The sequence below is a fragment of the Rhinatrema bivittatum genome, chromosome 3 (assembly GCF_901001135.1).
Source record: "Rhinatrema bivittatum chromosome 3, aRhiBiv1.1, whole genome shotgun sequence".
In the NCBI taxonomy this organism is placed as follows: domain Eukaryota; kingdom Metazoa; phylum Chordata; class Amphibia; order Gymnophiona; family Rhinatrematidae; genus Rhinatrema; species Rhinatrema bivittatum.
Genome location: NC_042617.1, coordinates 172,072,934 through 172,099,032, shown reverse-complemented (window position 1 = coordinate 172,099,032; position 26,099 = coordinate 172,072,934). Strand labels below are relative to the sequence as shown.

At 42.9% G+C, this 26,099-nt stretch overlaps 1 protein-coding gene across 2 annotated transcripts in view; it reads right to left on the bottom strand.

Annotated features, from left to right (window-relative positions):
• The window catches only part of AHCTF1 (AT-hook containing transcription factor 1), a 564,884-nt gene that overhangs the window by 75,566 nt on the left and 463,219 nt on the right, over window positions 1-26,099 (bottom strand). For both annotated transcript variants that reach the window (XM_029593945.1, XM_029593946.1), the window contains exon 32: window positions 17,230-17,414. In XM_029593945.1, coding sequence (XP_029449805.1) covers window positions 17,230-17,414 — 185 coding nt within the window. The remainder of the gene's footprint in view (window positions 1-17,229; window positions 17,415-26,099) is intronic.

Below are 26,099 nucleotides of genomic sequence, written 5' to 3'. Positions count from 1 at the left end.
GGAATTTGTTGCCAGAGGATGTGGTTAGTGCAGTTAGTATAGCTGTGTTTAAAAAAGGATTGGATAAGTTCTTGGAGGAGAAGTCCATTACCTGCTATTAATTAAGTTGACTTAGATAATAACCACCTCTATTACTAGCACGGTAACATGGAATAGACTTAGTTTTTGGGTAGTTGTCAGGTTCTTATGGCCTGGATTGGCCACTGTTGGAAACAGGATGCTGGGCTTGATGGACCCTTGGTCTGACCCACTATAGCATGTTATGTTCTGAACTGATTAAAGTAAAAATCCAAAACCACTTTTGGCAAAAAAGAAGGAACAGTGCGCCACCTTATCACCTCCGGAGGCACTCAAAGGAAGAGCTCCCGGCAAGACAAGGCCTGCAGCTCGGAGACTCTACGCGCAGAAGAAACTGCCACAAGAAACACAGTTTTCAAGATCAATAACTGCAAGGAAATGTTACACATCGGTCGAAAAGTAGGGCCCACTAAGAAATCCAAAACCAGGGCACCAGTATCCGCAAGAGAGAACAAAGATGTTTCACTCCTTTCAAGAAACGGGCCAGAGCTGGATGAGCGTTAAGGGTCCACCGTTCACCTGACCCCTGAAACAGGAAAGAGCTGCTACCTGTACCTTTAAGGAATTAAGGGCCAATCCATCCTGCAAAAAGTCCAAAATGAGCAGGATGAGGAACAATCCCTCAATTTTCACACCAAGCCTCAAACACTTACCAAACCTGCACATAAGCTAAGGATGAGGAGAATTTTCTCGCTTGCAGCAAGGTGGCAATCACTATTAGCTGAAATAGCTCACTTGACAACTCCAATTCTCCTGGATCCAGACTCTGTCTGCTGAGAAAGACTGCTCTTACATTGTCTTTTCCAGCAATGTGTGAGGCTGAGATCTCCTGAAGATGCACTTCTGCCCATTCCATAAGCTGGGCTATTTCCTGTGATACTTGTTGGCTCTTGGTTCCTCCATGCCGATTGGTGTAAGCCACTGTCGTTGCATTGTCCAACATTAACATTGGACCACTTTACCCTGCAATCAGTTTCTGAACCACAAGCATGCCAATCAGACCGCATGGGCTTCCAGCTGATTGATACTCCAGAGAGACTCTTCTGGAGTCCAGCGCCCCTGTGCTGTTAGCTCCTGACAGTGAGCCCCCCAACCCTGGAGGCTCGCATCTGTCAAGAGGAGGTGGTCTTCTGCTAACAGCAAAAAAACCCCTCAACCTCTCTAACCTCCCAATCAAGAGTTCCACCTCTAAATTGGAACTAGGCTTTATCAAATCTAACCAGCTCCAAATCCTTTTAGTTTATGCTCCCCCCGGATTGCTGGAATCGAACTTCTCTCCGCTCACAGAAGCCATCACAAAATATATAAACTTGGACTCCCCTGCTATGTTACTGGGAGACTTTAACCTCCATGTAGATGCTACTCCTCCCTCAGCCAACTGCGAAGCCTTTCTTACTACCCTTAGAGCCATGAGTTTTGAACAAATCATAGACAAACCTACTCACAAAGCTGGACACACACTGGACCTCCTCTTCATTAACTCTGGTATCTCATATTCTTCCCCCCCTGACTGCACCCCAGTCCCATGGTCAGACCATGCTCTTATATCCACCTCTCTGACAATTAATACACGCTCTAAACAACCACAACCCCATTCTACTATCCACTTCCGGAAATCATGCCCTTTGATACCCTTATTGAACACTTTTCTAAAGAATTCACAAACTTGGACACAACCAACCCCAATGCAGCTATACTCTCTTGGCAGAACATCACGGAGGGTATAGCCAATAAACTATGTCCAGCAGTTGTAAGAACAATCAACCCGGATCAGAAAGCAAAACCACCTTGGTTTTCACCAGATCTTAAAAAGTCTAAACAAGACCTTAGACTTAAGGAACGCCAATGGCGCAAAGCACCCAGCCCCTCTACCTTAGCCATCTACAAAGACCAGCTCCACCGATATAGAAACCTCATACTACGATCAAAAAAAATCTTCTTCGCTAGCAGAATCCATGAATTCCAATTCGACGCAAAGGCTCTCTTCACATACGTCTCACAACTCACGAAAACTAATGCTCCGGTTATACCAGAGGATGAGGCACAAAACAAAGCAGAAGAACTTGCTCTTTTCTTTCAAAAAAAAAAAAACAAACACTTTAGCATTGCTCCCCCCTAACACCTCCACACAACAAACTACTGCCGAAAAACAGACCATCATCGGAGCCAAATTTGATACCTTTGAACCCATCTCATCCAAGGAGATCGAATCCCTCCTAAAGAAACTGAAACCATCAAGCCATCCCTTAGACAATATTCCTACTAAACTCCTCCTTCGTATCCCTGACACCATAGCCAGTCCCTTGGCAGACATCATAAACTGTACCTTATCTCAAGGAATTTATCCTGACTCTCTAAAATCTGCATCACTCAAACCTCTTCTGAAGAAACCCAACTTAGACACACAAGATCTCTCTAATTTCCGCCCAATCTCCAACCTTCCTTTTGTTGCAAAAATCACTGAAAAATTGGTCAATTCCCAACTATCGGATTTCCTAGACGATCACAATATTCTCTATCCTAATCAATACGGGTTTCGCAAATCCTACAGCACAGAAACCCTCCTCCTCTCCCTTACGGATCACATCATCTTAGGCCTAGACAAAGGTCAAGATTTTCTGTTAGCTCTTCTTGACATCTCGGCAGCATTTGACACGGTGAATCATTCCACTCTGCTAAGCCGTCTCTCAGACATTGGTATTTCAGGCTCTGTTCACAGATGGTTTAATTCATTCCTAAGCAACAGAACCTACAATGTCAAAATTAACAACAAAGAATCATCCAGTATTAAATCTTCAGTAGGTGTTCCTCAAGGATCCTCCTTATCCCCCACCCTTTTTAACATCTACCTCCTCCCCCTCTGTCAACTGCTTACTAACCTAAGATTAACATATTATCTCTATGCAGACGATGTACAGATTTTAATCCCCATAAAAGAATCACTATCAAAGATCCTCCTATACTGGGAAAATTGCCTTCAATCCATTAACCAACTCCTCAACAATTTGAATCTAGTCCTAAATAAGTCCAAAACCGAACTGCTCATCATTTCAACCGACCATCCTGACTCCTCGCTTCAGCCTCCTCATACAGCCCAAATCTCTCATGCTAGAGACCTCGGAGTAATCCTTGACAATCGCTTAAATTTAAAAAAATCCATTAACAACACAACAAAGGACGGCTTCTACAAACTGCAAGTCCTAAAAAGGCTTAAACCCCTCCTGTTTTTCCATGACTTCAGGACTGTCCTCCAAGCCACACTCTTTGCCAAGATTGACTACTGCAACTCACTTCTTCTGGGGCTTCCACTCTCATCCACAAAACCATTGCAGATGCTCCAGAATGCAGCAGCTAGAGTCTTGTCCAATACAAATCGCAGAGATCATATCTCCCCCATCTTAAAGAACCTACATTGGCTGCCAATAAACTATCGAATCTTACACAAATCCCTTACCATAATCCACAAAACGATCCACAAACAACACCCGTTGGACCTCCAATTCCCCCTCAAACTTCATTCCTCATCCAGACCCATCAGAGAATCATACAAAGGATCTCTCCATGTACCTCCTAACAAAACTTCACGCCACACCGCAACCAAAGAAAGAGCATTCTCGATAGCAGGTCCCTCTATTTGGAACAATTTACCTCCGGACCTCAGACAGGAACCCTGCCTACAAACATTTCGAAAAAAACTTAAAACCTGGCTATTTAGCCAAGCTTTCCCTTAATCTATTCACTTTCGGAACTCCACATCTCAAGCCTACCGGACAACTTACATAGTGATACCCTTTTTATCACAATGGTTATCCCTCTGTCATTCTCTTTCTTCTATTCCCAAGTTCGATCTCCTTGTTATATGTAACTTTTTTACCTCCTCTGATTATTTTACTGTTAAATGATTGATAAGAATGTTTTTTTTTTCCCCTTTGTTCCATGTAAACCGATTTGATATGACACCTGTCATGAAGGTCGGTATATAAAAGAATTAAATAAATAAATAAATAAATAAATAAATGAGTACCAGCCAGTCTGGTGAGCTTAGGGAAACCCCCTTTCTTAGATGATCCTCTTTTAACCACCACTGCAAATGAGTGCACACCTCCATCGGCAGGTGAAGCGGGGGGAGAGGGCATATAGCATCTCCGCCACACTCTGCTTCCTGCACCCAATAGCCTTTCAGCTGTCTTTTACAGCTAAGTCTACGCTGGCTGAAAACCAATTACCGGACCAAGGCATTTATCTGAGGGAAAATCCAATATATATCACCTCAGGAATTCTCAACTGAGGGAAGGACCATATATCACATCACCACAGGAGAGCGAGGCAAATTAATTTTCTTTCTTCTGAAAACTTTAAGCAATCTTCCGTAGGGAGATGCACGTCCACCAACTGCTGGATATGGAGAATACTGGCAGGCTGTCACTACAGGGGTATTTATGCTGTGATGTCAGCTCTGCTCCATCTCTATCTGCTGGTAGAGGTAGATAACCATCTTGTTCTGATCCACCTGTCTAAAGGCTAAGAAACTTCTTCATTTATATCTGAAATATATGTGTTTGTACTGAGGAGAAATTCTTATGAATTGCAAGCAAACGTAATGAAAAAAATTTGGAAAAAGCAAGCAGAGGATAAGACTTCAGTAACTATAACACATTTCTTAAAACTCATAACCAGACTGTCTTCCATTGGGATAGGAGGGACTGTGTGTCAGTTTTCCTCCTATTTCTCCACTCAGTCATTCATTTATTTTATTTATTTATTTATTATTTTGCTATACCGACTTTCATGACAAGAATCACATCAAACCGGTTTACATTTAACAATGTGTGTAAAGTATAGAGAACTCAAACCACAGTAACAAGAGTATGGTTAGGGAAGTCGGCAGTTACATTAAAACAGGGTAATGATAACTGGGATCAGGAAAAGAAGGAACATATTTACAAGATAGCAAAATCGATTCCTATATGATATTTACAGGGTAACACAATCGATTCCAATAGAGTGCAATTGTATATCAAATGACATTAGTAAAACGGTAATGGAGATGACAGTGAATTTAGTGAATACTTATTTGAATCCTTTTTTTTTTTTTTTTTGATAAAGTGTTTGTGATGTTTGGTGAGGTTCTTAATCGAGGCCTGGGAAGGCTTTTTTAAAAAGCCAAGTTTTTAGCCTTTTCCTGAATGTGAGTAGGCATGGTTCCTGTCTCAGATCAGTTGGTATGGAGTTCCATAAAGGTGGGCCTGCTGTTGAGAGCGCTCTGACACAGAGATTTGTATTGGTAAGTTTTGGGGTGTGGTACCTGAAGCGATTCTTTGTAGGATTCCCTGATGGGTCTGGTGGACGTGTGTTTTTTGAAGGGAATTTGTAAGTTAAGCTGGGTATGTTGGTGGATGACCTTGTAGATGGTGGTGATGGATTTGTACATAATTCTGTAGTGAATTGGTAGCCAGTGAAGGTCTTTGAGGATTGGGGAGATGTGGTCGATTCTCTTGGAGTTTGTGAGGATTCTGGCTGCTGTATTCTGTACCATTTGTAGAGGTTTGGTTACTACTGCTGGGAGGCCCAGTAGTAGTGAGTTGCAATAATCTAGCTTGGAGAAGATTGTTGCTTGCAGAATTGTTCTGAAGTCCTGAGTGTGGAAGAGTGGCTTTATTTTTTTAAGGATATGTAATTTATGAAAGCAACCTTTGGTAGTTTGATTGATGAATGATTTAAGGTTGAGACAGTTGTCTAGGATTGCTCCTATGTCTCTTACGTGGGAGGTTTGAAGGAGGGCTGGTGGCTTTGAGGTAGTATTGTTGTTTTTTGGAGATATCAGCAGGTATTCTGTTTTTGAGGCATTAAGTATTAAATTTAGGCTGGTGAGGAGGTGTTTGATTTCTATTAGGCAACTATCCCAGTATTCTAATGTTTTTGTGATGGATTCTTTTACAGGGATCACAATCTGAACATCGTCTGCAAAGAGGAAGTGTTTCAAGTTTAATTTCGTGAGCAGTTGGCAGAGTGTGAGCAGGTAGACATTAAAAAGCATGGGTGAAAGAGAGGAACCTTGAGGAACCCCTAGGGAGGATGGAAAGTAGTGGGATTCTTTATTATGAATTTTTACCTTATATCCTCTGTTCTCCAGGAATGTTTTAAACCAATTCAGTGCTGAGCCTGTCACTCCTATGTTCGCCAGCTGTTTTAGCAGGAGGAGGTGGTTGACTGTATCGAAGGCAGCCGAAAGGTCAAGGAGGATTAATAAGAATGCTTGACCTTTATCGATGCCGGAGAGGAGGTAGTCCATGAGGGAGTGTAGTAGTGTTTCGGTGCTTGCAGCTTTGCGAAAACCATATTGGTTTGGGGACAGAATATTATGATCCTCTAGGTAATTAGACAATTGAGAGTTCACTAATTTTTCCATAACTTTAGCTATAAATGGGAGGTTGGAAATAAGGCGGAAGTTGTTAGGATCGCTGGCATTTAGGTTCGGTTTTTTTAGGAGTGGTTTGATTGAGGCTGTTTTAAGGTCGTCTGGATAGATACCCTGGGACAGGGAACAATTTATGATGTCGGCTAGGGTTGTTGAAATAATATCGGGGATTAGAAGAAGCATTTTGGCGGGTATTTGATCAAAAGGGTGAGAAGAAGGTTTCATTTTCTTCAGCACCGCTTGTATCTCTGAGATGGTGATGAGTTCGAAGGAGTTGAGCTGAATGTCTGTTTGGGAGCAGATATGTGCTATCGGATGTGCAAGTGTTTGGTGTCAGCTGATTGAGGAGGTCGGAGATTTTTTTTACTGAAGTGAAGGGCCAGTTCATCTGCTTTAGTCTGTGATAAGTCAGTTGGGATATCTGGAGTGATAGCTTTTGTGAGACTGGAAACGAAGGTGAAGAGAGCTTTAGAGTCGGAGATGAGGTGGTGAATCTTAAGGGCATAGTAGTCTCTTTTGGTTTTCAGTGTAATGCTCTTGTATAAGTGGAGGGAGCGTTTGTAATCAGGAGGGAGCGTTTGTAATTCATAGTAAGAGTAAACAGAAATATATAGCAATACCTCAAGGATCGGTATTATCAGCCATTTTAATTAAAGTGTACGTGGCTCTGCTTGGTGCCTTGCTGCAGTTAATGGGGATTATGTATATTTTTTACACAAACAAAACTGAATAGGTTTCACTGGTCAATTTTCTTATTTATAATATAGCCACATATAAGATCAACCACACTTATTGTTTGTAGGACCCACGCTCATAGAGTTTGTATATCAATCAAACTCATAATTTGGTCATAGGTCCCTTTACTTTATTCTTATTTTCAAACTTCAAATTTTTTTGTATTTTCTTGTTCCTATATTAAAATATAAAGTCTTCCTGAAAGCTGACAAACTCAGATGTTTATCACATCTCCGTTGGGAGATGTGATAAACATTGCTCCGTTGGGTTACTGACAAAAGAGTCAGTAACCCAACGGAGCAATACTCATCTGAATATATTCAACACAGTCCCGACACAATCGCATTTCGGACCACCCAGTCCTGCTTCAGGGGAAACTATCTTCAAAAAATATACTCCATTTCATAAGATGACTCAAATTCCTCTTGCCTTTCTGGGCCCTTGGTCTGACACAGTATATTAACTTATGCTCTTATCTCTCCTTTCCACTCTATTTATGCTCTACAGAATACTAAAGGCCATTTTGAACAGAACAGGGGATTTATCAGTGATCATAGTAAATTTATCTCTGAATGAAGACTTTATTCTTCTTGAACTAAAAGTGGCTACTATGAGGCCATTATTAAAAAGGCTCAACTTAAACTTCCAGAATCAAATTATAGACCTAATTTATTCCTATTTCTGATTAAAGTAGTTGGAGTGGTTTGAAAGCAACTAAATGGGTGCTTAAGTGACTATAAGCTGTTTGAGATCTGGCTATAATACAAAAGCTTTACTACTCCAGTCTTTATAAATTTCCAAGTAAATTTGATCATAGTTAAATTATTTTATTTTTTATTATTATTATTATTATTATTATTTTTTAGATATTTCAGCAGCTTTCAATACTTTAAACCACGATATTTTGCTGTCCAGGTTAACTGAATTGGGGCTTTGTGGGAAATTCACAGCTGGTTTAAATCTTATCTTATAGATTTGTTTTCATCTCACAATAAAAAATTGTTATTCAGCACAGTCTCCATGAATAACCAGGGACCCACAATGTTCAGCATTATCAGTCTTTTTTTTAAATATATTTAAGACCAATACTCACTTACTAGCTGATATGGACCTTAGATTATAAACTTTATGTTGACAGTCAATTTGCTCTTCTCATTGGTGATTCTATAGAGGCTAATTGTCACGTTAAGATGGTGATTCAAGATGTAAGGCAGTGGTTACAGGTAAACAAGCTTGCACTGAATATCAGTAAGACAAATACTGTTAATCGCTAGATATTCTAGAAGCAATGTACCTCAGAATATGGAAATTGAGGGCCAGCAATTTCCAGTTGCTACACAAGTGAGAAACCTGGGGATTGTGTGATACAGCATTATTGTTATGGCCACATGCTGCTAGACTGGTCCAAAATGCCTTTTTAATGTTGTGTATAGTACGACAATTAAGATTACTCCTGATCCCGGATGATTTTTGAATGCTTATGCAGGAGATTGTTTGATAGTTTAGATTATTGCAATTCAGTTTATTTGAATCTTCATGCTTCTATACTGTGATCTTTATATATAGTTCAGAATACAGCCATGCATATTCTAGTTACAAGCTTTAAAATTCCAGCATATGACACCAATTTTGCAGTCTTTACACTGGCTCCCTGTTATCTGGCGAATCAAGAATCTTTTATCTTCAAGGTATTATACTGTATACTCTCCCTTTGTTTCCATGCTGCTATTAAGATCACAAAGCAGAAATCTACTTAAAATTCCAGTTACATCTATGTGAAACATGGGAATAAATGTTTGCAGTAGCAGGGCCCATACTCTAGAACTGTTTACCTGAAAACATCTGATCTGAGGGATGTATAAAATATTTTAGGAAAAGGGTTAAAGGTTTCCTATTTATACAGGCCTATGGAATTTGGAGTTGCCTTTAATAATCAGTATAGATATGACCCTGAGTAGAAATTTTTAATGTGGCATGTAATTTACTGTCTGGTTTTAGTTTTTTATGATATAATTCATGTGTGTGTGTTTTAATTTATATGCATTTGTTCCTTGCCTAAGAACTACTAATAGGCGGGTTATAAATATTTGGGTATATATTCAAAAGCCATTCAGACGGATAACTGAAAAATGATCCATCTAAATGGCTTAGCTGTGATCAGTGACTTATCTGGCTAAATTCTAGCCGGACAACTCTTTATCCAGCTAGAATTTAGCCTGATATGATAGGGGCTTTCCTTGGGCAGGAAGCGGGCGATCCAGGGAGGAGTGGTGCTAGCTGGTTAGGTGAACCGACTAACTTCGATATTTGGAGTTTGCCAGAGAATCTAACCAGCTAACTCTGGTTGTGCTACAGGCAGGTCTAAAGTTAGCCAGATAAGTATATCTGGCTAACTTTTCAGATAGCTGTGCTGCTGAATATCCCAGTTAAATTAGCCGGAAAGGGGTATCTGGCTAACTTATTTAGCGCTCAACAGCTGAATATGGACCCCAATAAACAAATATTTTTTGCCTGTTCCAACTCCTTTAGATTTTTTTGAAGCTATGTCACAGTTTCAGGTATTGTGCTGGTATGTGATAAGATATCTTTTGACTATAGCCTGGACACTTCTTGAAGCCTCTGGTCATCTTGTCAGAAACTGACAAAAAAATAAATAATCGAGCCAAAATCAAGAGAGAAAATAGCCTTCAGGAAGATGACCGAAGAGAAAAAAGGGGTGACTGAAGACTAGTGAAAAATGGGCCCGAGATGATGAAAATAACTAAGAATCTACAAATTAATAAATCATCAAATTAAACTTTAGGGCAGAAGCAAAGAAATCTCTGTAAGATATAGGTAAAGAAAGAGAAATTCAAGAAAACAAACAACAAACAATTCTCTCTGAAGAAAACAAAATGAAACAGAAGTGGAGTGAACAAAAAACATCTTATGCTTATTGTAGAAGCTGAAAACCTAAGGCATGCTGCATGCGTGTGGATGTGTGGTAACTACCACACATGTTTAGTATAGCTTTCAGATTTTCCTAGAAAGTTCTGGAAATCACATTACAGTCAGCACTGTCAGAATTATGCACCTATGTGAGTGGCTATTTAACTGCTTGTCGCCAGAGAAACTGTCAATACAGAAAAATTAATGGGGTATCTAAAAGATAAAATTCATTGGTTCTATACTATCTGGGATCCATGTCTGGATTTCCTTAGGGGAACTAACATTTAATAGAACAGTGGATAAGGAAATTCAGAAACTGCCAAATCTAGCTAAGGGAAGCATCTAAGTTAATTTAAGGGACTTTATATTAGTATGACTGGATAACTCCAAGTGTAATATATTTTGGGACTAGTTCAGCTGCATTTTTTTTTTTGTTGTTTTACTGCATCAGTGCCATATTTTATTTTTATCCACTTTTAGCAGTCTCTTTTGTATTTAGATTTTTCTTCACTGCTGTTTATAACATTAACAATTGCATATTACTATTCTTCTAATGCTCTAACCCAAGGATTATGGGCTTGTTTGTAAATTTTGTATTGATTGAATTTGTTCCCATTTGTGTAAACATTGTTCCTAGGTATGAATGTATTAAAACTTCATACAAAATGCTGAAAAAAATTGATCTCATTTAGAGAAGATTCTAAAAGATGTTACACAAAGCAAAAAAAGTACATTATTTTTTTCCAAACGCTTCTTTTTCTGATTAAACACCTCATAAGGTCACAGAAAAACAAAGCTAAATGGCAGATAGTCATAGTTCTAGAGCTACCACACATCACACAAAATGGAGAAATTACTTACCTGATAATTTTGTTTTCCTTAGTGTAGACAGATGGCCTCAGGACCAATGGGTATAGTGTACTCCTGTTAGCAGCTGGAGACGGATCAGATTTCAATCTGACGTCAGCCCCTAGTACATATACCCCTGCAGGAAGTGCAGCTCCTCAGTATTCTTCCTTGCAAAGCATTGTGGATATATGTGTGATCGACTAATTGATTAACGTAATATGGTTAACTTAGATAACTTTTGTTAGAACGTTAAAAACTTGATTAACTTGAACTGGTTGGTTGACTATAGCTGGAGACCGCCAGTGTGCTCAACCGGAAAGCGTCGACACCCGGCAGGGTGGATGCCCTAGGTGAATGAAAGCATGGCTTACCCTTGATTCGTTGAAGGACCATGTATAACGGCAGCCGAGGTGGGCTGCTGAGTCCATCTGTCTACACTAAGGAAAACGAAATTATCAGGTAAATAATTTCTCCATTTCTTAGCGTGTAGCAGATGGACTCAGGACCAATGGGAAGTATAAAAGCTACTTCCGAACTGGGTGGGAGGCTGCCCGTGGTCCACTTAGGATTGCCCTTGCAAATGTGTGTCCTCCTGAGCCTGTACATCCAGATGGTAGAATCTGGAGAAGGTATGGATGGAGGACCACGTTGCCGCCCTGCAGATCTCGGCCGGTGACAGCATTCTAGTTTCTGCCCAGGAAACCGCCTGGGCTCTGGTAGAATGGGCCTTGACCTGTAGAGGTGGTGGTTTTCCCGCTTCTACGTAGGCCGCCTTGATGACTTCCTTGATCCAGCGGGCAATGGTTGCCCGCGAGGCCGCTTCCCCTTGCCTCTTCCTGCTGTGAAGAACGAAAAGGTGGTCTGTCTTTTGTACTGGTTCCGACATCTCCAGATATCTGGATAGGAGTCTGCCGATGTCGAGATGGCACAGACTACGAGCTTCTTCTGACTTCTTCAAGCCATCCATCGTAGGTAGTGAGATGGTTTGGTTAAGGTGGAAGTGTGAGACCACTTTGGGAAGGAAGGAGGGAACCGTACGCAGCTAAATGGTCCCCGGGGTGAGTCTGAGGAATGGCTCACGGCAGGACAGTGCCTGTAGCTCTGAGATGCGGCGAGCCGAGCACACGGCCAGCAAGAACACCGTCTTCAAGGTTAACAGACGGAGAGACAGGCCTCGGAGGGGTCTGAAGGCGGATCCCGCTAGGAATTCCAAGACGAGGTTGAGGTTCCACAGGGGCACTGGCCACTTTAGTGGTGGGCGAATGTGTTTGACTCCTTTCAGGAAGCGTGATACATCTGGGTGCAAGGCTATGCTGTCTTCCTCGCTCCTGGAGCCGTAGCATGACAATGCGGCCACCTGTACATTGATGGAGTTGAGGGACAAACCCTTCTGTAGTCCATTCTGTAAGAATTCCAGGATCACGGGAACTTTAGAGGAGCGTGGTTTGACATTGTGGTCTTCGCACCAGGCCACAAAGACTCTCCAGATCCTTATGTATGTTAGAGATGTGGAGAACTTGCGTGCTCGGAGGAGAGTATCTATTACCGCCTCCGAATATCCCCTCTTTCTCAGGAGGACCCTCTCAATGGCCAGACCGTAAGAGAGAATTGAGCTGGATCCTCGTGGAGGATGGGACCTTGTTGTAGCAGGTCTCTGTGTGGAGGTAGGGGTAGGGGATTCCCTGCCAGTAGTCTTCTCATGTCTGCGTACCAGGGTCTTCTTGGCCAGACCGGGGCCACCAGAAGAACTAGCCCCCTGTGCCGCTGAATCTTGTGAATGATTGCGCCTAGCAAGGGCCACGGTGGAAAGGAGTATAGCAGGGTCCCCGGTGGCCAGGCCTGTAGCAGGGCGTCGATCCCCTGGGACTGTGGATCTTGCCTGTGGCTGAAGTATCTGGGTACTTGAGCGTTGGATCTGTTCGCTAGAAGATCCATGTCTGGAGTCCCCCACCGATTCACTATCATCTTGAAGGCTGTGGGTGACAGCTTCCATTCTCCTGGGTTTAGACTTTCCCTGCTGAGGAAGTCTGCCGTAGTGTTGTCCTTCCCGGCGATGTGGACGGCGGAGATGTCCTGGAGATTTGCTTCCGCCCAGGCCATCAGAGGATCTATTTCTAAGGAGACCTATTGGCTTCTGGTTCCGCCCTGCCGGTTGATGTAGGCCATCGTCGTGGTGTTGTCTGACATCACTCTGACCGCTTTGTCTCGAAGTCTGTGGGCGAACCGCAGGCAGGCTAATCTTACCGCCCGTGCTTCTAGGCGGTTAATGTTCCACCCCGCCTCTTCTTCGTTCCACCGCCCTTGGGCGGTTAGTTCTTTGCAGTGTGCTCACCACCCGTGTAGACTGGCATCTGTGGTGAGCAGGGTCCAGGTTGGGGAGGATAGTCTTGATCCCCGGCTCATGTGGCTGGTCTGTAGCCACCACTGTAGCTGGGTCTGGACTGTGGCCGGTAGTGGTAGGCGTACAGTGTAGTTCTGGGATCGTGGACTCCACCGTGATAGAAGTGAGCGTTGCAGGGGCCTCATGTGGGCTCGTGCCCATGGCACCACTTCCAGTGTGGATGCCATTAGACCGAGGACTTGCAGGTAATCCCATGCTGTGGGACGGGAGGCGCTCAGTAAGGTCTGGAGCCGGTTCCACAGCTTTGATCTCCTCGTGTGGGTCAGGCTGACCTTGTCTTCCTTGGTGTCAAATCGGACTCCTAGGTATTCCAGCGACTGTGAGGGCTGAAGGGAGCTCTTGTTTGTGTTGACTACCCATCCTAGGCTTTCTAGTAGAGTTATGACTCTGCTGGTTGCTTGGTGGCTTTCTTCCGGTGATTTTGCTCTGATTAGCCAATCGTCCAGGTAGGGATGAACGAGGATTCCTTCCTTCCTGAGTGTTGCCGCCACCACTACGATTACCTTGCTGAACGTCCGGGGGGCAGTGGCTAACCTGAAGGGTAGTGCCCGGAACTGGTAGTGTTGATTCAGGACCTTGAAGCGTAGGTAGCGCTGGTGTTCCTGATGAATTGGGATGTGTAAGTAGGCCTCAGACAGGTCCAGGGATGTGAGGAACTCTCCTGGTTGTATTGCACGTATGACCGAACGTAAGGTTTCCATGCAGAAGCATGGGATCCTTAGGTGTTGGTTGACCGACTTGAGGTCCAGGATGGGCCTGAATGTACCCTCTTTCTTGGGAACAATAAAGTAAATGGAGTAATGTCCAGTATTTATTTCCCGTGTGGGTACCGGTGTTATGGCCTTGAGGGCCAGCAGTCTGGTCAGTGTAGCTTCCACCGCCGCCCTCTTGCGGGGGTCGTGGCAGGGAGATTCCACAAACTTGTCCGGAGGGGTTCGAAAGAAGTCCAGGTAGTACCCCTCCCGGATGATGGCTAGGACCCACTTGTCCGAAGTTATCTCAAACCATCTGCGGTAGAATAGGGTTAGCCTGCCCCCTATGGCTTCTTCCCTTGGATGGGTCGGCTGAATCTCATTGTAGGGTGCGGCTGGGGCCTGGACCTGAGCTGGTTCCCCTCTTGTTGTGCTTGTTCCGAAAGGACTGTTGCCTGCCCATAGGGCGGGGTGCTTGATAGTTGTTCTTGTAAGGGTTGAAGCGCTGTGAGCTTCTGCCTCTGGTGGACCTGGGGAAGGGACGCTGGTTTCTCTTTGCCTTGTCCTCCGGCAGGCGAGGTAATGGGGAGTCGCCCCATTTGTTGGCCAGTTTCTCTAGTTCGCTGCCGAAGAGGAGGGATCCTTTGAAGGCATTCTCATGAGGCGTATCTTGGAGGAGGCGTCAGCAGACCAATTTCGAAGCCAGAGTTGTCTCCTGGCTGCCACTGTGGACGACACTCCTCTGGCTGCTGTGCGCACTAAATCGGAGGCCGCATCAGTGAGGAATGATAGTGCTGAGTAGATGTCTTCTCCCGGGGTGTTGTTCCTGGCTTGGGATAAACAGGAACGTGTCACCACGGTGCAGCAGGCCGCAATCTGCAGGGACATGGCTGCCACCTCAAATGATTGTTTCAGTATGGCTTCCAGGCGTCGGTCGTGTGCATCCTTGAGCGTCACTCCTCCCTCCACTGGGATGGTAGTGCGCTTACTGACCGCGCAGACTATGGCGTCCACTCTAGGGCACGCCAGAAGCTCCTTGGTCGCTGGGTCCAGGGGGTACATGGCCGATAAGGCTCGGCCCCCTCTGAATGAGGACTCCGGCGCATTCCACTCCAGGTCAATTAGCTGTTGTGCCGCCTGTAAGAGAGGAAAATGGCGAGATGTCTGTCGCAGGCCCTCCAGCAGGGGGTTCATTCTAGGTTCCCCCGAGGTGCCTTGGCTCGGTATAGCAAGTTCCAATAGGCATTGGGATACAAGGTCCGGGAGCTCATCCTTTGAGAAGAAGCGTCTCATGGTTCGGGGTGTGGCTCTGTCCCCGAGGGAAGTTCCCCCTCCTCGAGGGGCTCGACTTCCTCTTCGGAGAAGTCCGTGTCCCCGTAGGTGGGGCTTCTGGGTGGTGGGAGCCTGTGCCTAGGCCTCGAGGGTCCTGGGGCGTGAGGGTCTTCCGGAGGTGCATATGGCTGGTCCGCCCGGGGTTCAGTTTGCATCTTGACAAAGACGTGAATCCCCTTAAACAACTCTACCCAAGAGATCGACGCTGGGTCTAAGTTGAGGGGCGCTGGTTCCCTGGGGGACCCCGTTTGTGGGGTGGGCTCACTGGGGCCTGCTAGGTCCGGGGTTCCCCCTGAGGAGCTAGCACTGGGCGGGACTGGCCCTGACCTGGATCACCCAGGGCCTCCTCACAGTGTGCGCATAGGGCGTCGGCTTCCTCGCTCTGTGCGGCTCTGATGTGGCATGCTGGGCAGAGGCCTTGAGCTTTTATTCCTATTTCTGGAGGTGCCATTTCTGTGGGCGCGTATGTTCTTATGCGCTCCATTGCGTCTGATATGTGCGCGCAGATGTGCGTCTAGCCGTAGATGAGCGCCTTGAAATGTGCACGTAACTTATGCGCGTAATGTTTTATGTGCGCCTAAGATTATGCGCACAAATAATTTTTGTGTGCTTAGCTTAATTTGTGCGCTCGGATCGGACGGCGAGTGGCGTGGCGAACAAGGCCAAGATGGCGACGGCGAGCGTGCGGGCAATATGGCGACCTCCTCGGAGCGTCTCCACGTGGGCAGACCCTGAACAGCCGGGGCCTAGCCCTGCTAGGGCGGATCAACCTGGTGGCACAGATTCCGATCGCCGACCTGTGCTCTCCCTTGATCTTCGGAGACCGGATTAAGTAGAAGATTTCCACCTTACCTTGTCTTCGGCGCTTCCCAGATTCGCTCCGGGCGGTCTCCGGCTGCGGGGGGAGAGGGCAAATACCTTCACCGCCGCGCTAGAGGGGGTGCACCCGCTGTCTCTCAGCCACGCCCGAGATCAAAGTCCTCGCTGCAATTCGGCCGCCGGACCGAGGCTGCCTCTACGCCGTGCCCGAGGGTTCGGGGGCTAGGTCCCTGCCGCGAATCGGCCACCGGACCAAGGCTCACCTCCGAGGGACCACGGAAATCACCTCGGGAATCTCAACTGGGGGAGGGACCCGAGGGTATCACCGCAGGAGTGCGGGGCACGTCTTCAGGTGGGTTTCTTCTTTAAATTTCTTTAATTTTCTTAAATTTTGGTCTAACGCTCTGAGAGCGTGCAGATAGTCCTTAACTGCTATGGAGACGGAAAATACTGAGGAGCTGCACTTCCTGCAGGGGTATATGTACTAGGGGCTAACGTCAGATTGAAATCTGATCCGTCTCCAACTGCTAACAGGAGTACACTATACCCATTGGTCCTGAGTCCATCTGCTACACGCTAGGAAAATTACTTTATTATTTTATAACATCTGTTTATGATTTTCATGCTTAAATGCCAGCCTTGTTTTTCTTGTGCTAAGAACTTTGGATTGTGAGAGAATTTCTCAAATAAAAAAACAAAACAAAACATGTTATGTTCATCCAATATCTAATGCAGCTTCAGATGTGCAACAGAACTTAGTTCAATGAGCTATTGAAACAATTCAATCAACTGTCATCTTCATAGAACTGCACACCAGCTACAACAATAAAAACGGTAATGACTATTAGACATTTAGCAAAAGCAACAATAAATTTATCTAAATGGCTAAAACTAGTTTTATGAACCTTCTCAAAATCTAAAGGTGAGAACAAGGATATTGGGCAGGTGCAAAACAAAAACAGAAAAAATGTCCTTACATGAAGTTCTGGAGTCTTTGCAAGACCAATGGAAACAGCATTTTGGTCCAAAATGGATGGGATCTTTTCTTCCAATACGTCTTCTTCAAGGTCTTGATCTTCATTTAGATTTCCATCATTCCCCTCTTCAAGTCTATTTTCTGAATGTGCACTGGCAATCTCTTCACTATCCGAGATGCTGATCACTGTTTATCAGAAAGAATTTGCATCACCATAAATACAATGTACATATAACTGACAAATAGTGATAAACACTGTGCAATATTTGTCAGGACCTGCAATTTAAAATAAATAAAAATGGAACTTATTGAACCTGACTTATTTTGTTAATTTTCCCAAGCTAGCACAATCTTCACTGTTGGCATTACTTAAAAGTTACTTTATAGAAAAATTGAAGATTCCTGAAAATGCCTGTGCATCTAAGGCATAGTATATTCCTCCATTTATTAAGAAAGATGGGAAAAATGGTACATCACAAGCAATATTTGATTTCCTTGATGTTACAGATGCATTGATGGAGAGACAGGCTATTACTCTATCAACTCTGATTGTAAAGGCTGTCTTGAAACCAGATTGGGCTTTGAAACTTTTTCGATAGAATTCAAATAAAGTGCATCCTTGTAAGATTCATATTTTTACAGATGCAGCTAGGGCCACACAAAAAAAAGGAAGCATTTTATTTTAATGAGGCCCCAAGCAATACAACTTACAGGTAATCATTGGTTAAAGTATCCTTGTAAATGCGTTAAGTTTCAAGTTTAAGTGTCTTTTGTTCCCTCTCAGCTTACATGCTTTTTGTATACAAAGATGAGACTGACCTGAAGCCCCTCTGCTGCTGCTTCTCCTCCAACTCTTGCAGTTTAAGTTGATTATGCAGTATATTCACCCATCTTTATATAGTGATAAGGTTTACTGCCTCAGCCTTTCCTTATTTGTATCTGTTTTATATTAGCTCCTACTGAGTTTTGGAAACTATTCTCCTTGGAATTGTAAATTGGTTTTTGGTATCAATATGTTCAATTGCCTTTTTTTTTTTTTTATTTGTGTGTGTTCTTTTCTGTTTCTAGATACTCTTTTCCATGCAAGATTATCTTGTTTTTGATAAATGAAAAATAAAAGAACCCACAGCATTCATAGGAGTGACTCATAAGAGACTTAAAAATGCTCATGAAAGTTTTTGCTACGTGCTTATAATCATGGCCCACATTATTCAAACTTTTTTTAATTCTCAATTGCACATAAAAAAAGGTTTGCTTACTTGTAAACAGGATTCTCTGAAGACAGCATGATGAATCAGAGATGACATCTGATAGAACTGACACACATCCAACTCTTACTGAGCATGCATGGGAATTCATGTGCATATGCATTGCCTTATGAGCCCCCCCCCTCAGTCTCTTCCAGAGTCTGAGCTTTAGCAAGGTAGACAACTCTCCAGGGAGGCAGGTAGGTATTAAGAATGGATGATTCATCTTGCTGTCTATGGAGAACCTTGTTTACAGGAAGCAAACTTGCTTTCTTTGTTGACAAGCAGGCATGAATTGAAGCTGAGGGCTGCAATGTGGAATCATTATTTTAAAAGACTACCCAGGACACTGGGTGATTAAGCTATGCAAAATTGCTTGTCCTAAAGGTACTGTCTTTTTGGGAATGTTATCTAGACAGCAGTGAGATATGAAGGAGTGAACTGACAACCAAGTAGCAGCTTTGCTTACGTCTTCAATGGAAGTGGCCCTGAGATGAGCCACTGAAGTCATCATGGCTCTCATGTTATGCATCTTGACAGACTCTGTAGTTTATAAGCCAGCTAGTGTATAGCAGGGTGTAATACAGAACACTAGTCAAATGTCTTCCAACCTTTAAGGCCAAGTTACACCTACATTTACACAAATGTTACATGGCACACCAACATCCACAAAGCAGGCAGTGCAAAAAGAGGACTAATGTGGTTTAAAGCAGAAAGCTAGGTAAACACAGAAAGCACAATCTAGCTCTCTTCCTAATTTAAAAAAGGAGAGAATGAGCAGACATACACATGAACCCAATACAATGTATCAACTCCCATCTACTGTATATGCAAGCATAGGAGAAGGGAGAATTCAGTGTGGTGCACGCAGCCAGCTTAGTTATCTTGTCTGCTACATGTGATTATAAGAGCTCCTTGAGGGCGGCTGCTCCTAAAACTCAGAGTGAGTCACATTTATTTTATTTAGACATTTTATATACCATCATTCCATGTAAAGATAACAATGGTTTACAATAATGACATTCATATGTATAAATCAGCAGAGAATGATGGATTACATAGGAAGTATTCATAAACAGACCTTAACATCTATCAACTGAATTCTCAAATACATATTAAAGATCAAGACATGAAGTACAATAATAAAATACATTTCACATATTATGTACTTCGTACAATCTCTCGTTAATTTATCATTTATCAATTAGTATCTCTTGTCCTTATTTTAGTTCTCTGCATTCTGATGTTTTAAGTTAGGTTGTATGTATTTTTCAATAACCAAGTCTTTAGTTCACTTTTAAATCTGTCTGTTATCATACACAGCATTTCAGGTAAGGAATTCCAAAGTTTTGGGCCTGCTGTGGAAACACATGATCTCTTACTTGCGTCAGGTGTGTGCTCCATATTATTGGGTCAGTAGCCCTTTATTTTGGGATTTTTTTGCTCTCTGCGGTGTGTATGGTTGTAATGTCACACTTATACCGATGTAAATAGTATGAATGATTTTGAATATTAGCATTAATACGTTAAAGTAGATTCGGGATTGTACTGGCAGCCAGTGTAGAGAAATTAGCCAGGGTGTAATGTGATCAAATTTCCTGGATCCTAGCAAGAGCCTTGCTGAGGCATTTTGCAGTATTTGTAATGGTTTTAAGAGGCATGCGGGAAGACCGAGAAATAAGGAGTTACAGTAGTCTAGGTTTGAGAAAATTAGAGTTTGTAATACAGTTTTGAAGTCTTCAAAAGATAGAGGTGTCAACCAATGTAATATTCGCAACTTGGTGTACCTGTATTAATTAATTTGTTGATGTGCTTTTTCATAGTAATGTTCTCATTTAGCTGGATATCTAAATCTCATAGTAATTTTGAGGAAGTAATTTTGAAGTTACCTAGGTCTAGAGCCAGCGGTTTTGCTATCAAAGAGTTTCTACTTAACCAGATTATTTCAGTCTTTTTAGGGTTTAATGTTAGCTTACGTTGTATTAGTTTCTTCTGTATTGCTTTCATAAAGGTTGAAAGTATGGATACTGTATTTTTTACTGATTTGGAGAAAGAAATGTAACACTGTATTGTCAGCATACAGGAAGAATGTAATCCCTAGCTCCACAAGTAGTTTGCATAGTGGGATCATATAAATATTGAATAGTGTTGCAGAGAGTGCTGAGCCTTGAGGGACACCTGTATTGATATGGAAAGTATCAGATATGTTATTGCCTAATTTCACTTGGAATGTTCTATTAGATAAAAAGGAAGAGAACCATTTGAGAACAGTGCCTTCAATTTCAATGTTGTTCAATTGCTGGCACAAGAGGGTATGGTCCACAGTATCAAAGGTGGCTGTTAAGTCGATTAGAATGAGAAGATAGGATTCATCAGCATCAAATCCTCGTAACAGAGTCTGTTAAAGAGAGGAGTAATGTCTCAGTTGAATGATGTTTCCTAAATCTGAACTGATTTGAGAAGAGAATATCTTGGACGTCCAAATGATTTACAAGTTGGGATAATACTGCTTTTTTGAGTATTTTAGATAGAAATGACAAGTTGGATATTGGTTGATAGTTGTCCCAATCATCAATTCTTCCAGTTTTATTTTTAAGAATCGGCTTTATCACAGCTTCTTTCAAATCATTTGGTACAATTGCTTCTGAGAGAGAAAGATTAATTAAAGTTGTGACTGTCGGAGTGATATCACTGTGTTTCAGGGAATTGGCTGGTATTGGACCACATGGGTGAGAAGCACATTTAATTTTAGCAATGATCTGACTGATTTCAAAATTAGTTAATCTGTCAAACATGGATCACTTAACCAGTCTATGTGAGTCATCAGGTACTTTTGTGGGAGAACATATAGGGTATTGATTTTTTAACCCATTGATTTTATCTAAAAAGGATTTGGCAAATTCATTGCAAGTGGTTTTTGTGAAGTCATAGTTTCTTGAGATGTTGGATGATGGATCCTTAATTAAATGTTTATAATCAAAGAGCAGTTTAGAATTAAATATTATCCCATGAATCTGTTTAGCATAGTAATCTTTTTTTTTTTTTTTGCTTTATAGGTTAGAGTGCAGTATTTTGTTAGGAGTGATTTATATTTTTCTAGGGATTCAGAGAATGGACGTTTCTGCCATTGTTTCTCTACTTTCCTAAGGTTCTGTTTAGTGCGTCTTAATTCATCATTGTACCAGGGCTTCTTATATTTAGAGGTATCCCTCTTTTTGTTAATAGATTGTCTGGATAGGACTAAGGTTTTCAGCTATGTCATTGACAATCTGATCCCAGGAATCAAATGTTGATGGGGCATTGGTTTGATGTAGCTCAAGGAGTCCCTTTTCTATTGCTTCTGCAAGTACCTCTGTGTCTTATCTTTTTCCTGAAGGTAAAAGTATGATTATCTGTACTTATATGAATAGGGTTGAGGAAGGTTATTTTCACCTTTATTAGCTAGGGATCAGACCAGGATAAAATGGTGTGAGACATATTGATTAGACAGTTCCCAGTATTGGCAAATATTAGGTCTAGAATATGTTCAGCTTTATGGGTAGCTTTGGATACAAATTGGGACCATCCCAAAGCTTCCACTGTCTCTAGAAACGTTTTACATGCTGTGATTCTCAGAGCTTTATCTACATGGAGATAAAAATCTCCTGTAATTAAGGTAGATTCTGGTGAAGAGAACAGCTTAGCGAATAATTCAATCAGTGGTGGGCAATCTTTTTGTAGTATACCTGGAGGACAATAAACTAGTCCAATGTTTAGCTGTGGAGATTTTATAACTGCCACTTCATAGGAGGGTAGATCGCTACTTTGTAAGGTACTAGCTTTTTTTTTTTTTTTTTTAAATACTAATCTTTTCGTGTTGAGTGCCTGCTCTCCCGATCTCATTGAGCCTGAGTATAAGACAGAGGCTGGAAGGATTGAAAGGAAGAGGTTCAGGTGGGGGAAAACAAGGAAGTGGGTCACAGCTATTCATGTCCTGCACACAATCTATTAATTGCCATACCTTATGACTCATGTTGAAGCAAGGAAGAAGCAGCATGCATGACTACACATGTTCTCGGCAAGGAGCTGCAACATGTTTAAGAACAAATACTGGTGTGTCTTCTTGTGTGAGGTGCTAAAATGCCTTGTATCCATAAACTCACTACTCACCTCCCTACAACTTGCCCTCAATTCCTCAAAAACTGAGCTTCTCCTCATCCACAACCACCAAACCCTTAAGTTCTCGCCTCCCAACGACCCTACAGCCACCTCCCTCACTTCACAGCCTCCTGTATGAAACCTTGGCGTTCTAATTGATCCACATCTAAACCTAAAAAACACATTAACTCCATCCTAAAAGAAGGCTTTTACAAGCACAATGTTATAAAAAAGCTCAAGCCACTCCTCCACACACACGATCTCAGAACCGTCATCCAATCCACCCTATCATCCAAGCTGGATTACTTCAATTCCTTGTACCTTGGCCTTCCCTACTCCACCATCAAACCCCTCCAAATACTACAGAATGCCACTGCAAGGATAATCATGAACGCACGCAAATCAGACCACATAACCCCCATCCTCAAAGACCTCCACTGGCTCCCCATCCCATCACGCATCCTATTCAAAACTCTCACTATCATACACAAATCCATCCACATAAATAATTCCTCTTGGCGAACCGCTCCGATCCACACAATGCACCCGCCCCACTAGAGCAAATCTCAAAGGCACCCTACAAGTCCCACCCCTCAAGAAGGTCCAACTCACAGCAACAAGGGACCGTGCCCTCTCAATTGCTGGCCCAACTCACTGGAATGCCCTACCCACAAACCTCCGCCTGAAGCCTTGCCATACTAAATTCAGGAAAATGCTAAAGACTTGGTTCTTCCACCAGGCATTTCCAGACTAACTCCACGTACCTCTCTCACCTTCTTCTCCTGCTTCTCTGTTATCTTTGACTTGCTCCAAGTAATTTGCATCATGTAAATATGTAAATATGTTACCTCTTGAGTTATTGCTACTTTTCTAGTTCAATTTTCAGCTCCCCCTAGAGCCTCCTGCCCTCGAGTTTCTACTGTTGTCCCTCTCCCACCCCTGTTCATTTTATTTTGCACCTACTGTTGAGATGTAAACAGATATGTGCATTCTAATGTCGGTATAGAAAAGCTGTTAAATAAAATAAATAAATAAATAAAATGTGCTGGTCTGGATCTGAGCATCAGGCAGTGATGGTTTTTCCATGGCACACCCGATCAGGTCTGAAGGCATACTAGTTGGGAAACACTGCGCTAGTCAGTTAAACAGGGTTCACTGGGCAATTGTCCTTGCCATTCTTCTGAGATCAAAGGACAAAAACAGCTGAAAAGCTTGACAGTGAGGATAAGTCCTTTTCATGTAGTATGCCAGGGCTACTTTGTAGTCCAAAGAATGAATTGTTCTTCCTCCACATGCGGTCTTGGAAAAAATATAGGTAGCATAATAGCTCTGTTAATGTGGAAAGCAACCATCACTTTCAGAAGAAATTTGGGGGGGGGGGGGAGAAGAGTTGACAGAACTAACCTGTTGTGAAAAAAAACCCCTGCAGGTATGGCACATAGGAAACTGGAGCCTGTAATTTGCTTACTCTCTATGCCAGTCAAGGTATACAAGAAACACGTTCTAGGTAAGAAACTTCAAGTTCACCAACTCAAGAGATTCGAAGGAAGATTGAGCATTGCAGATTTACTTAATGGAGGCTTTGAATGCCACAGTCCTTTAATGAACTTCGATACTAACAGGTGTCCGGCGACCAGAGCCCCTTCCACCTGTTGGTGATACACCACAATGGCACTGAGATGAACTTTAACTGAAGAGGTACTAAAAAACTTAAGGTCGAGAGGAAGAAATGATACTGAAGCAAGTCCCTCAGGCAACAGGTGAAGGGATCCAGCTGGCTAGTTCCCCACCACGTCAAAAACCTCTTTTTACTTAAAACTGTAGGATCTTCTGGTTGAAGGCTTCCTAGCTGAAATCAGCATATTCTCCAACTCTTTAGGAATAAGCAAGGAGGATACTACTGCATGTTCAACATTCATGCCACGAGGGCCAGTGATGGCAAGTTCGGATGGCAGAGCTTGCCACCCTCCTGTGTGATAAGATTTGGGGAGATCCCCAATGGAACCCCAGAGTGATAAGATATTGATGCTACACTTGTTATGGCCAGGACAGTGTTATAAGGATCACCTTTACCTTGCCCTGAAGGACCTTCTAGAAAGTCCTGACAATGAGAGGAATTGGTGGAAATGCATAGAGTAGATCTGCGCTCCAATGTAGCACAAAAGCATCAGGGGCTGATCTGTAGCTGCTCAGATGCAAGGAGCGAAACTCCTGGACTCCTGTTGTCCTTTGAGACAAACAGGTTAATCACTGGTGCTCAAAAAAATCATCCAAGACCCCTTGATCCAAGGACCACTCAGGTTATTGCAGTACTCTGCTGCGGAGGTTCAACAACCTATTCTGGATTCCTGGTAAATAGGTGGCCTGGAGTATGAGTGTTGTAAATACCAACTACAACCAGATTTGGGGGCTTCCTTGCAGACAGCATTAAGAGCTGAACCTCCTTCCTTGTTCATATAGAACATGGCTACCTGGTTGACTGTCTGAAGCAAGACTCTCTTTCCTGAGAGTAGATGAGAGAAATTCCTTAGTGAAGGGCAGGGCAAAACTTTGGCTCCTGGTCCATAACTGGTCCATTTACATGTTATTTGTGGCCTGATAATCTCATGTTAATGCCAAATGATCTCCAGCTCACCGGTACTATGAAACATCATCAATAGCCCAATGCTTTGCATGTCGCAGGCCTTTGTTGATTTTGTCTATGTGGACAGGCCTTACTCCCTCTCCACCTTTTTTTTTTTTAACCCAAAATGGGAAGGCAGCCTGAAATAAAGAGAATGGTGGTAACAAAGTCAAGTTCTACACCTTAAACAAGTTCTGAAGGACAGAGTGGCTAAACCCACTGTTGTGTCAGCCATCCCTATCCAAACAATAGTGCAACATGAATATGTGAAGAGAACTCCACGTTGCAGCCTTACAAATTTCATCCATGGGGGACTGACCGCAGGTATGTCGTGGCTCAGACAGAATGAGCATTGGCATGATCCACCAGATTCAAGCCTGTCTGTGCATAACAGAATGAAATACAATCTGCTAACCAATTCAAGATAGTCTGTTTGGCAATTGCAATCCCCAACCTGTTTGTCTCAAAAGAAAGTTTGGGTAGACTTTCTGTGGGCTTCAGTCTGCTCCAGATAGAAGGACAAGACTGTCTTGAAATCCAGACCTTGCAGAGCTTACTCATCTTTGTGATCATGCGACGTGGGAAAAATACGACTGGTTAAGATAGAAATCCAGCACCACCTTAGGCAGGAACTTAGGATGACTGCATAAGACCACCTGCCGTGATAAAACTTAATATAAGGTGGATAAGTTACTAGGGCCTGAAGCTTGTGAAGTGTTGCCACCAGGTACTTTAGGTCACAGGAGTACAGTGGCTCAAAAAGAGCTTACACCATCGAGTTGAGGTCCTATGACATTGTTGGAGATCTGATGGGAGGCGAAGCTTCAATGAAGCAGATTCCTCAAAATGTACAACTAAGGGCTG